This window comes from Taudactylus pleione, unplaced genomic scaffold (assembly GCF_031769625.1).
Source record: "Taudactylus pleione unplaced genomic scaffold, aTauple2 ptg000015l, whole genome shotgun sequence".
Classification (NCBI taxonomy): Eukaryota; Metazoa; Chordata; class Amphibia; order Anura; family Myobatrachidae; genus Taudactylus; species Taudactylus pleione.
This window is the reverse complement of record NW_028284417.1, coordinates 16,235,008-16,249,856: the sequence shown is the minus strand read 5'-3', so window position 1 is coordinate 16,249,856 and position 14,849 is coordinate 16,235,008. Positions and strand designations below refer to the sequence as shown.

At 42.0% G+C, this 14,849-nt stretch overlaps 1 protein-coding gene across 2 annotated transcripts in view; it reads left to right on the top strand.

Annotated features, from left to right (window-relative positions):
• Positions 1-14,849, top strand: part of ME1 (malic enzyme 1) — a 420,748-nt gene that overhangs the window by 387,687 nt on the left and 18,212 nt on the right. For both annotated transcript variants that reach the window (XM_088471866.1, XM_088471856.1), the window contains exons 10-12: positions 6,995-7,100; positions 7,190-7,332; positions 11,699-11,872. In XM_088471866.1, the coding sequence (XP_088327992.1) occupies positions 6,995-7,100; positions 7,190-7,332; positions 11,699-11,872 (423 nt within the window). The remainder of the gene's footprint in view (positions 1-6,994; positions 7,101-7,189; positions 7,333-11,698; positions 11,873-14,849) is intronic.

The following is a 14,849-nucleotide window of genomic DNA, read 5'->3' as shown; positions in this document are numbered from 1 at the left end:
ACTTTGAAATAAACTGTGGTCTTCAATCAGAAACCACTGAAAAGCGTGAAGTTGCCCATAGCAACCAATAAGACTTGAAGTAGAATTTATCAAGTACAGTCTATAAAATAATAGGTAGGAGCTGATTGGTTGCTATGGGCAACTTCTCCACTGGTCCACTTCTCCACACTTTTCACTGCTTGATACATAAACCCCATAATCTTGTATCTAATTAAACCAAACAGTCATGCCTCTGCTTCTTGTAACCCACTCAGCTATACGTTTAGCCGTAGGGAGACTGCTAGGCAGAATGTATTTAGCATTTTAGTAACTAGGATAGTAGTATTTTTTCAGGAATTGGGAATTTAAATTGTAAAATTGATGGAGATGGACCATCAATGACATGAAGCTATAAGGAGAGGCTGAAGTAGACCCTTTGGAGAAGTACAAATGTTTTTATTATGGCAACATAGTATTAGGTCATTTGCTTAGCTACACAGTTTACATTTTAAATATCTGCCAATTATGTAGCGATAAACATTGTCATGTTATCTATAATTAGCTAAATGTTAATTTGCATGGCTGCTGTGTATATAAAGCACTGGTTCTCAACAGTCCTTAAGGTAGTAGGCATTTGCTGGACCAATGTTCATCTATCGTCTGTGCACAGTTTCTGAATAAACATAAAATCCAATTATGTGTGTTCATTAATACTGTTACAGTTCACTTTCTAATGTATTTTGGGATATAATCTTTTCCCCCAATGTTAAAATATTTTCCTTTTCCTTCAGAGGGTAAAGCACCATATCTTATAACAGTCAAGGTTGGAAACTTTTTAATTAGTTCCCTTGCTGCCACCCACCTTCTATGCATGTGGAGAATCCATTCAGTTTTCCATTGGCCAGCACAGTTCAGGTCTGTGTGGTGCTGTACCGACACTGATAACTTTATGATCGATTTAGCTGTGCACTTGGCATAGGGTATTTTAAAGCTGGACTTGATTAAAATACAACAAGCTGCTCATATTAGACTCTGATATGAATGCATCTGTTACTATGTCTGCTTAAGTACTCTTTTACAATTTATTTAAATTGTCCACAGTGTTGTACAAGGAATATACATTGACATATAATAAGCTACACAAGGACAATGTAAAATAACAAAAGCTTAGAAACAACATACAGAAATAAAAATACATATTAGGTAGGGGCTACTTCTTGTCAATTTCAGCTCTTAACATGCATACCAGACCTGTTTATTCAGGTTGGGTACGAGATGCCGGCATTCAGAATACCGACACCGGCATCCCAACTTGTACCGGCAAGTAGGCTGACCTTAAACCTAACCCTCCTTCCGTGCAGTCTAAACCTAACATCCCCTTCGCAGCCTAACCCTGCCCCTAGTGCTTAACCCCAACCTCCCACTAACCCCAATACTTTCTGTCGGGATATCAGCGGTCGGGATGCTGGTGCTGGTATTCTGACTGGTGTCAGGATTCCAGTACCGGCATCCCAACCACTGGGAACATAGCTATATCCCGTTTATTCATATAATAATAGTCTTGTTTCTTTAAATAGTGCTTTTTGCCAAGAAGACTCAAAGCTCTTTACATAAAACTTTAGGCTGCCAACTTGTGCACACTGTAATTGTTACAACTGCTATCCTCCTGCCCCCCTGTGTCACCTCAAGCCTCATGCCCCCTGTGCCACTTCCAGCCTCCTGCATCACCTCCTAGTCACTTCTGGAGCTAACCTTGTCCCAAGCCCCTCCAACTCAGCTTCTCCTTTTCAATCTGCCTGATCCTCTTCGTGGCTCCACTTCCTTTTGGTGGTATGGTGTGATCTCACCATACACGCCACGCAGTGCGACATTGAACAAACTTCAGGACCTGAGTCAGAGGCGGCCCAACAGAAAATAGCACTGCATACATGATCAATTGTTATGGACGGCGCATGGAAGGAACTTTACCCCACCATTAGTATGCTTGCTGGCTGGCCTGGCTGAGGCCATCTGGTACCTAGGCAGCTTTTTTACAGCAGAAAATGGGGCATAAGGAAAAGACCACTATTAAAAAAATAAAAACAATATTGCAACCATTATTTTATAAATATAGATAATTCAGTTGTATGAATAAACTAAGAAAAAATAATTAATGCTCTTTAAATGATCTGTCTACATAGAATAGGCCACTTGCACATATTTTAGTGAATTGCAATAAATACTTTGATATACTGTAGTTACCAATTGATAATCTTTTTGTAACAGTTTTTGTCATGATGAAAGAATGTATTAACATGGCTTACAGTATTTTTCTTACCTAAATGAGCACATGTAAATGCTACTTGAGCTGGAGATTTCAGTTGTCATGTGTCAATCCAGTTTGTAGTCTGGACTCTCATATGGGGAGAACCAGGCAAGCTGTCAACACTATTGTTGTGTTTTATCATTTTGTTGAACAATGCTGCAGAGCTAAGTGGTGGTCCAGTCAGGGAAGAGGGAGTGACAGAGTGGGTCACTGCTGTGTTCCCTGTCCAGGAGGGGAGGAAAACAACATTGGTTCATCTCTGTCATTGATCGTGGAGTTCCAATTGTTCTCCGCCATCAATGACAGAGATGAACCAATGGCTTGCAAAACCATCTGTGGCAAATGACCGATGGTTGCTTACCGTCAATGGTCGATGGCCATCTCTAGAAGATTCTACATGTTCCACCCAGCAAAAGTCAACATCTTCATTTGCAAGTTCATACAATCTTCTTTAAAAATTGGGGCAATCATTCATATTGGGATAGCATGGTTGTTGTAATGGTTACAATTACTGCCTCACAGCACAGTGCAGTATCCAGCTCCTGTCACTGAGGGGGAGTCTGCACCTTGGTGTCTCCCCTCGGCAGGTGACACCCGGGTGCGGCCTACACCCGCCGCACCCCCCTTGTGACACCATGGTCCCTAGGTACCCCAGCTCTTCCCACAAAGCAAAAATATACTGGCAAGTTAATTGGCTCCTGACAAAAGTTAACCCTAGTGTATATGTGATTGTACATGTAATAGGGAATATATATTGTAAGCTCCACTAGGGCAGGGACAGATGTGAATGAAAGTACAAATATTTACTGTTGTGAAACCCATTACCTGTTTCATCAAAATGGCCCTAATTTGAATACATATGAAGCTGGACCTGGTATGTCACATAATAGCCTCTTAAGTGTCATGCATAGTCTTATAGCAGTTAAATGAACTTTTATGCATGATGGAGGGGAATATTGGGGACCTTTTATTCAAGATGACAGAGTATCTACTGAGGCGCTTGGAAGCGCACATTTCTGGAGTGATTACCTACCATATAATCAGAAATTAGAAAACACCCTGTTTCTTATTAGTAAATATGATTGTGCTATACTGTACTATGGGGTCTATTGATCAAGCAGTGAAAAGCGTGGGGAAGTGGACCAGTGAAGAAGTTGCCTGTAGCAACCAATCAGCTCCTATCTATTATTTTATAGACTGTACTTGATAAATGCTACTTCAAAGCTGATTGGTTGCTATGTGCAACTTCTCCACTGGTCCTCTTCTCCACACTTTTCACTGCTTGATAAATAGACCCCCTAATGCTTTAATATATATATATATATATATATATATATATATATAAATTATATATACACATTGGTGTATATGCATGTAACTTTTAAAAATTGTTTTGCTCTTAATGAAATGCATTCCTGCACGTTTCTTTTAACATTACTTTTAGTGTATATTGAACACATAATCAGTCATATTAATTAGTATCATAGAACTAAAAGGAAACTACGAGGCAGTCTGATGAGCCCTGTGCCTCTGACCAGCAGTGACCTCTGGTGAAATTCCCAAGCAGAAACATAAATATACTAAGTGTAGCTTGCTACTAGTACAGATTGTATAACTGTTGGCACAATGTATACGTCTACAAGGAATGATCAAAATCTATTATCAGGCTGTAGTGCCATCTGCAGGAATGTTTAAATCAAAACAAATTTCAGTATTTCAATGTACAAAAAAATATTCAGTATCTTTATCTGACTAAAGCAGTTTTAACTATAAAGTAAAACAAATTAATATTACATAGTAAGCATTTCTTTGCAGACAATAAATATTGCTTTCTTTTCATGATCTAGCTGTAGTTTGCTGCACCAGCACTCCAGATTTGTGCAGCTGTTGACCGCTGAGGTACAGTGCTGCAAATGCAGATATATAATGTTCTGATGGCCTTTAAGCCTTTGTCACAAAGGAGCCTGCTGGGCCACTTATTGTAACGTTTACATTCAGCTGGGAGGAAGAGAATTATTGTAAATTCGCTTCCAAGATGTATTTTTTCTACACACACATAATATGTACAGAGAGCTGTGTTGGTGTTTCACTAACTGAACATTGATGCCTTCCTGGTTGATTACTACATAAAAAGAGCCTTGGTCCTCATAGAAGTTATTTGTATCTCCATTGCCACAGAATAATTTTCTTGAAATAGAAGGCAAATTAAATCCATACTTTCTAGCCCCAGAACTTCTATTCCTGCTTTGACCAGGGGCTGGCAGGCAAATTTATGCCAGGGGTGTGGGGCCCTATGCCTGCATTGTGGAGGTAGCAGGTCCTACCGCACTGTGTGAGAAGGATGGCCAACCAGAGATAAAATAGGGGCCATGTGCTGTGGGCTGCAAGGTATAAATGACTTAATCAGGCAGATGTGGACTGCCAGAAACTTGCCCTGCTACTTCTGGTTTCCCCAACACTCCATCTCACCCATAGGAATAATAGGCTGAGGTTCAGATATGTTTATGTGGCACGGTCTGAATACCCATTTGGTGGAGAGGTGTAGAGATGCTATTTCAGGAGGAGACAAATCTGCTGAGTAGAGGAAAGTAGCCATTTTACCCACTGTCCAGCAGTTTGGTTGTGGAGAGGAGAAACTTGTTGAGTGAGAACCAAGTTGATGATTTTTGAGCCCCTGTGATTTGTGCAGGCCATAGGCAAACTCAGGGGGGGTTTCCGTCTGCCTGGAAACCCCCCTCCCCAGCACACACCATGACCACAATAGAAACAGTAATATAATACAATGTTACTAGTACTGCATGTACTTCTCAGTATCACAAATGAAATGATTAGCACCACCTGTGGATCTTTTAAAATGTGTCAGCCAGTAATAAATATACCTGTGCACCAAGTAGGAGATGTGGAAAACATGCACTGTTAGGGGTGCCCTGCTATAGACCGTCAATAGGGTTAATTATTAATACTGTATAATAATACACTATCCAGTACAAAAGGAGACCAATATGTACATATATATGTACAGGGCAGTGCTAGGTTCTCCCCCAGACTCCCGGACTTGCTCCAATGCTCTGGAATGGAGGCCACATCTGAAAAAAAACATTCTTCTCAGACAGGATAGACCTTCTGCCGCATCTAATGGCTTACTGTGATCACTGGTTCTGTATATGCTGGAATTATGCATCACAATACACTATGTATGATGCATATTAAAACTGGATAAGTGCTAATTATACCCTCTTCATGGACTGGCCACACTCACTCTAAAATCAGGCATTTGGAAACCCCCCTGTAGAAATCCTGCGTTTGCCACTGCAGGCCAGTTGAAGACCAGTTTGGAAGTAGCAGATATTCTTCTAGTCTAATTAATAGTGCAGTAAACACGCTTTCTAAGGACAGTTACTATAGAGTACTATTCTGCAATCAGGTTGGGTATGAAATACCGGTGGCTGAACCGTTCAGTCGCTGGTTCAAATAGCGACAGTGGCATCCCGATGGATGAAGATCCCGGCATGAGGTGGTTAAGTATGCTATCCCTACCCCTATCCCCCCCTAACCCTCCCTTAGTGGTGCCTAACCCTAACCCCCCCTTTCCCGTAGCCTAAACCTAATCTTCCTGGGGGGGTACCTAACCCCCCACGGTGGTGCCTAACCCTAACCCTACCTCCACGTAGCTTAGCTTTAGCCCTCCCCAGGGGGGTGCCTCACCGTAATCTTCCCCCGAGGGTTCCCAAACCTAACCTCCCCCCCAGTGGCAAAAACCTAACAAGCCCCGCTTTCCTTAGTTCGGAATGCGACTGTCGGGATTTCGGCATCGGGGTAAAGATAGGGGTAGGGTTTTCGATGCCTATCTTTAGTCCTGGGACGGGATTCTGACGGCCAGCATTCCGGCCGCTGGTAATATATCTACATCCCGCTGCAATCAGCTCCAGTACAACAAGCAATGAGACCAAAATGTTGCTGAAACCTGTAGTGCCACAGACGTGTTCCAGTGTAAGCTGTGTCCACTGACCTCTGATTGAAGTAAAACCATTGCTTTTTTATATACATACACAAGCTGCCATACTGATAGACTTTGTTTAAAGTTTGTAATAGTGAGCCCTACAGTACCAGGGCTGGGCCCTATCATAGAGGTGTGACCATGCCTCCTAAAAAAAATATGAAAAAAAAAACAGTATGCCAGGGGCAGTTCAGGGTGGGGGCGATCAGTGCAGGCAGAGGAAACTGCTGCTGGGTAATTAGTACCCGCACCCCCGCCAGCCCCCCTCCCTGGCTGTACCATACATTGTAAGGGCGCCAACCAGTGCAAGCTAAGACAAAAATGAAACCAACATTCAAGCCGTTAAAGAGAAACTACCTCTTTAAAAGAGTGTTCGAGACATTTTTGTTAGTTAGTAAGATAATTAGAGTTGTAATCAGTTAGGTGGAGCACATAACCAGCGCTGAATGCACAATGTAATAAAGCTGCTAATAAACGTGTATTGTGTTATTAAGCATGTCAAATTTATATTCAAATAAGTGTGTATGACTTCTTAGTACATATTTGATAGTGTATAAGATTTAGTTAATTAAGTTAACAGCTAGTACCTAAGTATACCTGACAGATGAACTGTACAGTACTTTAGTGAATCAGTCATAAGTAGCTGGCTATACCAATTAAATCTTATTCAGTGTACCACATATATACATTATTTATGTTTGTGTTTCTTACAGGGCAGGTCTTCACTGACACATGAAAAGGAGCGATATGCCCATCCACATAATGAAATGAAGAGTTTGGGAGATGTTGTTAAAGTTATCAAACCAACTGTTTTAATAGGTGACAGTTATAAATATATACATTTTCTCTAAATGTGCTCAATTCCATATTCCACTGTCATGTTTATAATATCAGTCTATGTACTTCAGGTGTGGCAGCATTAGGTGGGGCTTTCACTGAGCAGATTCTGAAAGATATGGCTTCATTCAATGAGCGACCAATCATTTTTGCACTCAGCAATCCAACAAGTAAATCAGAATGCACTGCTGAGCAATGCTATGGCCTGACTGAGGTAACACAATAACTTGTTTGTTCTCCTATGTTATACATCAGGATCTGATACTCTTAACCACTTAATGAATAAAATGGGGAAATGGGGATGGAAAGATCGTTGCACAGGCAAAATTGAAAGATAAATAGGTAGAATATAGAGCCACTATTCCCTAGTCATTTTGCTATTGCTAGACAAGTATTCGAGTAGCAGTGGTGTTCAGTAGAGTTGCGTATACGTAGGACAAATTAATTTAATACAATTTCAATTTTTTTTTAGAACGGCCTCGGCCATGATATGGTCGCGATGGTCAAGACCATTGCGACTATCGGGCTTGCGACGAGACCCTTGTGGTAGGGTCTCGTGGCCGCAAGCCCCAGAGAGCTTTCAGCTCAAACAGAGTCGAAAGCTTTCCCACTGACATCACTTGTGATGTCAGTGGGGAGCCCCCAGACGGTAGGCGTTCTAATGGGAAAGCCTCCGTCTGGCCAGCCACCCCCCCGGCCCGCCCAGCAAAGGGGGTGTGCTGTCACTCAACATCGACAGTACGCCCCCTTTGGTGCGAGACCCGGAGCGGCGGATTGCCTGTCGCTATCCAGGTCTCGCGCATGGGCACGACGGAGCCGGCTCCATCGTGCGCATGCGCTCTGGGCCACCATCGACCCAGTTGCGAGCGCTCAGAACTCGCGACCCGGTCTGAATCAGGGTTCAGAGTTCCTTCCCTCTTCTTAATTTTTACTGTTAACTGACATTTTTTTTGACAAATGTTACTCAAAAATAGTTGATTTTTTTTAAAGATAAATTAAAATATAATATTTAAAAAATAACCCTCCCCATATCCATAGGACTCATTTTAAAAATGACCTTATCAATGGCAATGTACTTCTATTAACATTATCTCCCACCCCCTTAGTAGTAAAATATACCTTGTTGTTTTATGTTGCAACATTTAAAACACTTGACCCACCAGTTATAGATATAGATAGAAATGTATATTATTTTCACACCATAAGATTGAAATGAATAAGCTATGTACTTTCTGTGAATGCAATCAAGTTTGCTCTATCTATAGATTTGCAGGGACAGTGCTAATTGCATCATAATAGTTGTTATAATGTAAGAGAAAGCCCAAGTGAAGACAATATGAGCCTCATTCTGAGTCGGGTGCAATGACTATATTCCCACGAATCATCAATTTCATCTGTGCGTTTATGGAACTGCTAAGTCGCAATGACAATTGTAAAGCGCGGTCTGAGAAATGTATTGGGCCTTCCTCGGCGGTGGTTACTCACACCACGGAGATGTACTGCCTTAAGGGCCTGTTATGGGAGTCTGGTGGACATGTCACATAACTGGCTGCAAACTCAGAGACTTAATCACTTACACTGGCAGACGGAGAATCTGCACATAGCATGCGGCTGGTGCGAGTTTCAATGGTGCATCTGATGGTTGCATCTAAAAGCATGCCAAGCGTCTGATGGTTGCATCTATAGGCACATCGTGCATCTGATGGTTGCATCTAATGGCGCACAAAGCGTCTGATGGTAGCATCTAAAGGCACACCAGGCATCTGATGGTAGCATCTAAAGGCACACCAGGCGTCTGATGGTAGCATCTAAAGGCACACCAAGCATCTGATGGTAGCATCTAAAGGCACAACAAGCATCTGATGGTACCATCTAAAGACACACCAAGCATCTGTAGGTCGATTTTAGTCGATTTAAAATCGATCAACATTGATGTTGTGTTCCTGGGGCTATATCACATATTTACTAATATTTAAACAATAAATTAAAAAATTGTCTGTTAGTAAATGTGTAATTTTGCCCCAGGAACACAACTTTGATGTTGATCGATTTAAATATACCCTTAAGCATGTGATGGTTGCATCTAAAAAGGTACACCAAACGTCTAATGGAAGTGTCTGAAGACACAGCAAGCGTTTGATGGCAGCAACTAAAGGCACACCAAGTGTCCGATGGTTGCATCAAAAGGCGCACCAAGTGTAGGAAGGTTGCATCTAGAGGCACACCAAGCATTTGATGGTAGCATCTAAAGACACACCAAGCATCTGATGGTTGCTTGTAAAGGCACACCAAGTGTGTGATAGTTGCATCAAAAGGCACGCCAAACATCGGATGGTAGTATCTAAAGACACACCAAGCGTGTGATGGTAGCATCTAAAGACACACCAAGCGTCTGATGGTTGCATCTAAAGGCACACCAAGCGTCTGATGGTTGCATCTAAAGGCACACCAAGCGTGTGATGGTAGCAACTAAAGGCACACCAAGTGTCTGATGGTTGCATCAAAAGGCGCACCAAGCGTAGGAAGGTTGCATCTAGAGGCACACCAAGCATTTGATGGTAGCATCTAAAGACACACCAAGCATCTGATGGTTGCTTGTAAAGGCACACCAAGTGTGTGATAGTTGCATCAAAAGGCACGCCAAACATTGGATGGTAGCATCTAAAGACACACCAAGCGTCTGATGGTTGCATCTAAAGGCACACCAAGCGTGTGATGGTAGCATCTAAAGGCACACCAAGCGTGTGATGGTAGCATCTAAAGGCACACCAAGCATCTGATGGTTGCATCTAAAGGCACACCAAACAGCAATGTTGCACAAAATGTGCGTCCCAGTTTTTTGCACATTCAGAAACACACTTGTACACAAGGGAAAGGGCATAAACTAGCAGTAGCATTAAGTCACAGATACAACTAAGGCAAAAGACGGTTAAGCAGTCGCAGCAGCGTGCGACTCAGCATCAGATCCTATAAGTATAAATCTCTATCAAGAAATATTTAAAAATTAGCTTTCAGTTATTTGAAAAGTGTTCTTTTGTCATGTAAAATCTGCTGCTTACTTTATAATTGTAGATTTGATCTCTGGAAAAGCATTTTGCATATATTAAATAAATAAATCTATAATAGATAGATCGATCTATTATCTTGTTTATAGAAGAGCAACTTGTGTATTTTAATTGCCATTTACTGTTTCTGTGTTTAAAGGATCCATGGAAATCAGAGAAGAGTTTTTGCATTTTAAAAGATACAGTTGTTGGGCTGCCTGATATTTTAATCTTCGGTGTCCTGTGTTTTTGTATTTTACAATCAGGGATAAAAATATCTAAATATATTTATATTTATCTCGCTTCCCAACTATAAGACTCCTCCACTATAGAATAAAAACAAAACTTCCCCTATTCTCTTTCCTAGTCACTATAATTAGCGATAATCACAATTTTACAGACTGTCCTGTAAAGTCAGTGAAATACAGTACAAGGCAGAATGCAGATGCAAAGGCAATTGAATAAACCTTATTGCCAGAACTTTGCACCTAAGCAAAACAGCCTTTAACAATGCAAAATTTTATTTGACAAAAATTCTTAGGCTGGATACACACGTAAAGATGTTCTGTCCAACCATCCAACTAGTTGATTGGTTGGAATGAAAATCTGGTAACGTATGGGAGTAACTGATGATCAGCAATTTGCTCCTAAATGCCAGAAAACAGAAGAAAATGGTCGTCAGACAAGTTTGTTAGATGTTTAATCTAAACAATTTGTTCAAACAACAGTTTTTGTCCATTTTCCGGCATTTGGGAGCAAATTGCTGATTGTCATTTGCTTTCATACCTTACCAGATTTTCATTCCAGCCAATCAACTAGTTGGATGGTTGGACAGAAAATCTTTACGTGTGTATGCAGCAATATACAGCTTTGCTCATTTCTAACTACAAAAACATTTGTTAGCCAAGAGTGGTTACTTTTACTTTATTTTCGATTGTTACAGTAATGTTCCAACTCTCAGAAAGTTAGCCTCTGATACTCAGGGACGGGCCCTGGTACTTTTTGGGGGGCGTGGTCTAATCGTTTGAGGCATTAGAAAAAGAAAAATAAGAAAAAAAGTATTTGCAGGGGCGGGGCAGACTTCTTGGCCCCATAGCAGTGTGTGCTGGATTGGGGAAAGAGGCTGATGACAGGGGGAGAAGGGGGTGGTGGCAGACCCAGGCCCCTCCTACTAGCCCGGGCCTGGGTAATTAGTACCCGCCCCCCCCTCTCGGCGGCCCTGCTAACATTGCATAATGACTGACCACTTTGAATCTTGTTAAATTTTACTTTCAGCCTTAGAAGAAACAATGAATGATTGCAAACCATCTCATTATGGACTAGTGAAAAATTCAAGACCGAGTTTGAGTAACTTTTGAGATGTTCCAGTTGTATTCACAATTTCTTGCTGACCATTTGTAAAAGTGATTGAAGTCAGGGACTCTTGGTAACAGTGTGCAATCTGCATTCTCTCACTACTTGAAAAACAAAGGCAGACAAGGGAAAAATAATGAAACATTCCACTGATCTAATTTTCTGAATCACTCTTAACTGCAGGGACGTGGCATCTTTGCAAGTGGAAGTCCTTTTGATGCTGTCACTCTTCCAGATGGGCGAACACTGTATCCTGGGCAAGGCAACAATTCATATGTGTTCCCAGGTGTTGCCCTTGGAGTTGTTGCGTGCAATGTGAGGCACATCAGTGAAGACATCTTCCTGACTACTGCTGAGGTAAGCAGCACCAGGGTGGCGAGGTTAGAGGTCACTGGGAGCACACAGCCCTGGCACACATTTTAAACTTAATTTTAAGTAATAAAATTTAACTTTATTCTATTAAAATGTAACTCCCGTTACATACTTCCCCTGCAGAGAATTCTTGTGTTAAGTTTTCCATTTTAGCAGTAAGCAATTCCATTCCAGTTGAAAATCTAAACTTTACAACCTGCAGACATAGGATATGGCAGGATCTGTAAATCTTAATTATTTTTTAAATGAGGCTCTTTGTGATACTTGTATAGGTTTATCATATACTTACAGTAGACCTTAGAGAGATAACGTACGTATATATGGCGTTTTAGATTCCCCTGCTAGGAGTGAAGACATAGAAGGAGAGATTACAGGGCATCTTGCTGAAGCTAGCAGGCATATGCTGTGGTGAGTCGCAGGTGGGAATCAATACAGTCACCACTGACCTTGTACACAATGTAGGAGTGAGCAAACCCTGTCAGAGTCACCAAATGGGAGAGAAGCACTGGTGACATGGAATGGAAGAACAGGAGGGAGGAGGGCCCTGCCAGTGAGAGCTTACATTCTAAAAGGATGGGGTTTGTGGGAGGGTGAACTGTGAAGGATATTCTGAGGATGGAAAATAGAAGAGTATTAAGTTAAGAGGAGGACTTTATCTAGGATAAACATAATTTAGCATATTATGCAAACAATGCCTAATCATAGACTGTGTAAGAAATATACTGGGAGAATTTACAAACATCACAGATTGTGCCCTGGTCAGAATGAAAGCCATGGCTTCAGTGCTGTGCAGCAACAGGGCTATTCACCAGTTTCCTGCCCCAATAATTAATCAAGACAGGGCTTTTCCTCCAAGATACCATGCCTCAACTCATCTATAAATTAACACAATCATTTGCTGCAGCTTAGCTTAACACCAATAATACAATATAATTTATGCTCTCCATTCTGTAACCAATAAAAGTTGTATATATATATATATGTATGAAATCCTCCATATAAGAAGCAGGCGGCACTCCATCGAACTAGTGTAAATCACTAATGCATCGTTTTATTCAGCCGACGTTTCGAGGCCTCTACAGCCTTCACTCCCTGATGACAAGGCTGTAGATGCCTTGAAACGTCGGCTGAATTATTATTATTGATTTACACTAGTCCGATGGAGTGCCAGCTGCTTCTTATATGGAGGATTGGATACCTATACATTGCCACCTAGGAAGGCACCACGGCAACTGCTCTTATTTACCCTTGAGTGTCCTTCCACATGCTGATATATATATATATATATATATATATATACACACACACACACACATACATATATAATATATATATATATATTTCTGAGAAGCGGCACTCCTCAACATGTGCAAACAACGCAATGAATACCTAATGCCGGTGCCTTCCAATCAGCTGTACACAAGGTCCAGAGAAGTTAGAGCATGTCCATAATGGCGGCACTCAGGAATGAAAACAGGCTCGCAAGGTGGGTAACCAACGTTTCAATGCTGTATTAGGTCGTGCATTTTCATCAGGGTGCAAAATACATGTGAATATAAAATAGCTTACCTAATACCTGTGGGACCGTCCATGTCACCACCCACTGCACACGTCGGTGCCAAAAATTTACGTCACGGTGATGCGTCTGGCCGGGATATGGAGAGAGCCGCACCATGTGACAAGAATAACCAATGGTGGGGAGACTCGTAGCTAGGCAACCAGATCAGCTGTATACACAAACACAGGAACAACGCGGCAAGTCACATGCAATAATAAGCTATGTCTCAGGCTAAGTATACCAATCTAATATATGACAAGGGACACTCGCAACACTATGGATCTAATAAAAGATTACCTATACTAGTACAAGCAAATACATAGATATATGGAAACTCACATGGGCCAGCCACTGTCATAAATTTAGTACAAACAAGTACACAAATAATGAAAGTGGTAAAGCAATAAAGGTAAATAAAAAACCTGTGAAAATAAATATGAAAATAAATGAAAATAAAATGGGAAAATAAAAATAAATATGTAAATATAAAATAAAAATAAATATTTTAACACACCCATATATACCCAGACACTCCCCTCATTCACCAATTGCTTTCCTCCTCTGTCATTCACCAACGACACCCCAGCAGCACCCAATCACCCTCTTACATTCATCAAAAAACACACAGCCCAGACACAACCCTCATCATTCACTATCAACACCCCTGCAGCACCCACCGTCATATACTACCAATACATCTTCTGCACCCAGACAACCCCTTATTCACTACAAACACCATAGCAGTACCCAGACATACCACTTTATTTACTTTCATCACCCCAACCGCACTCAGATCTTCCCCCATACACTACCAACACCCAGGCACTCTTCTCATACAATACCAACACCCAGGCACCTCCTCCTACACTACCAGCACCCAGGCACCCCCTACTATACTACGAACACCCAGACACCCCCCTCCTTCTCTACCAGCACCCATGCACCATCTCCTACACTACCATCACCCTGGAACCCCCTCCTAAGCTACCAGCATATAGACACCTCCCTCCTACACTACCAGCACCCAGACACCCCCCCTACTATACTACCAACACCCAGGCACTCCCCTCCTACTCTACCAGCACCCAGGCACCCTCTCCTACACTACCAGCACCCAGACACTCCCCTACTATACTACCAACACCCAGGTACCCCCCTCCTACTCTACCAGCACCCAGGCACCCCCTCCTACACTACCAACACCAAGACACACCCCTACTACACTACCAACACCTAGGCACCCCCTCCTACACTACCAACACCAAGACACACCCCTACTACACTACCAACACCTAGGCACTCCCTCCCACACAACCAGCACCCTGGCACCACCCCCGCCCGGCACTGCCAGCACCCAGACACCCCCCTACTACACTACCAGCACCCAGGCACCCCTTCTACACT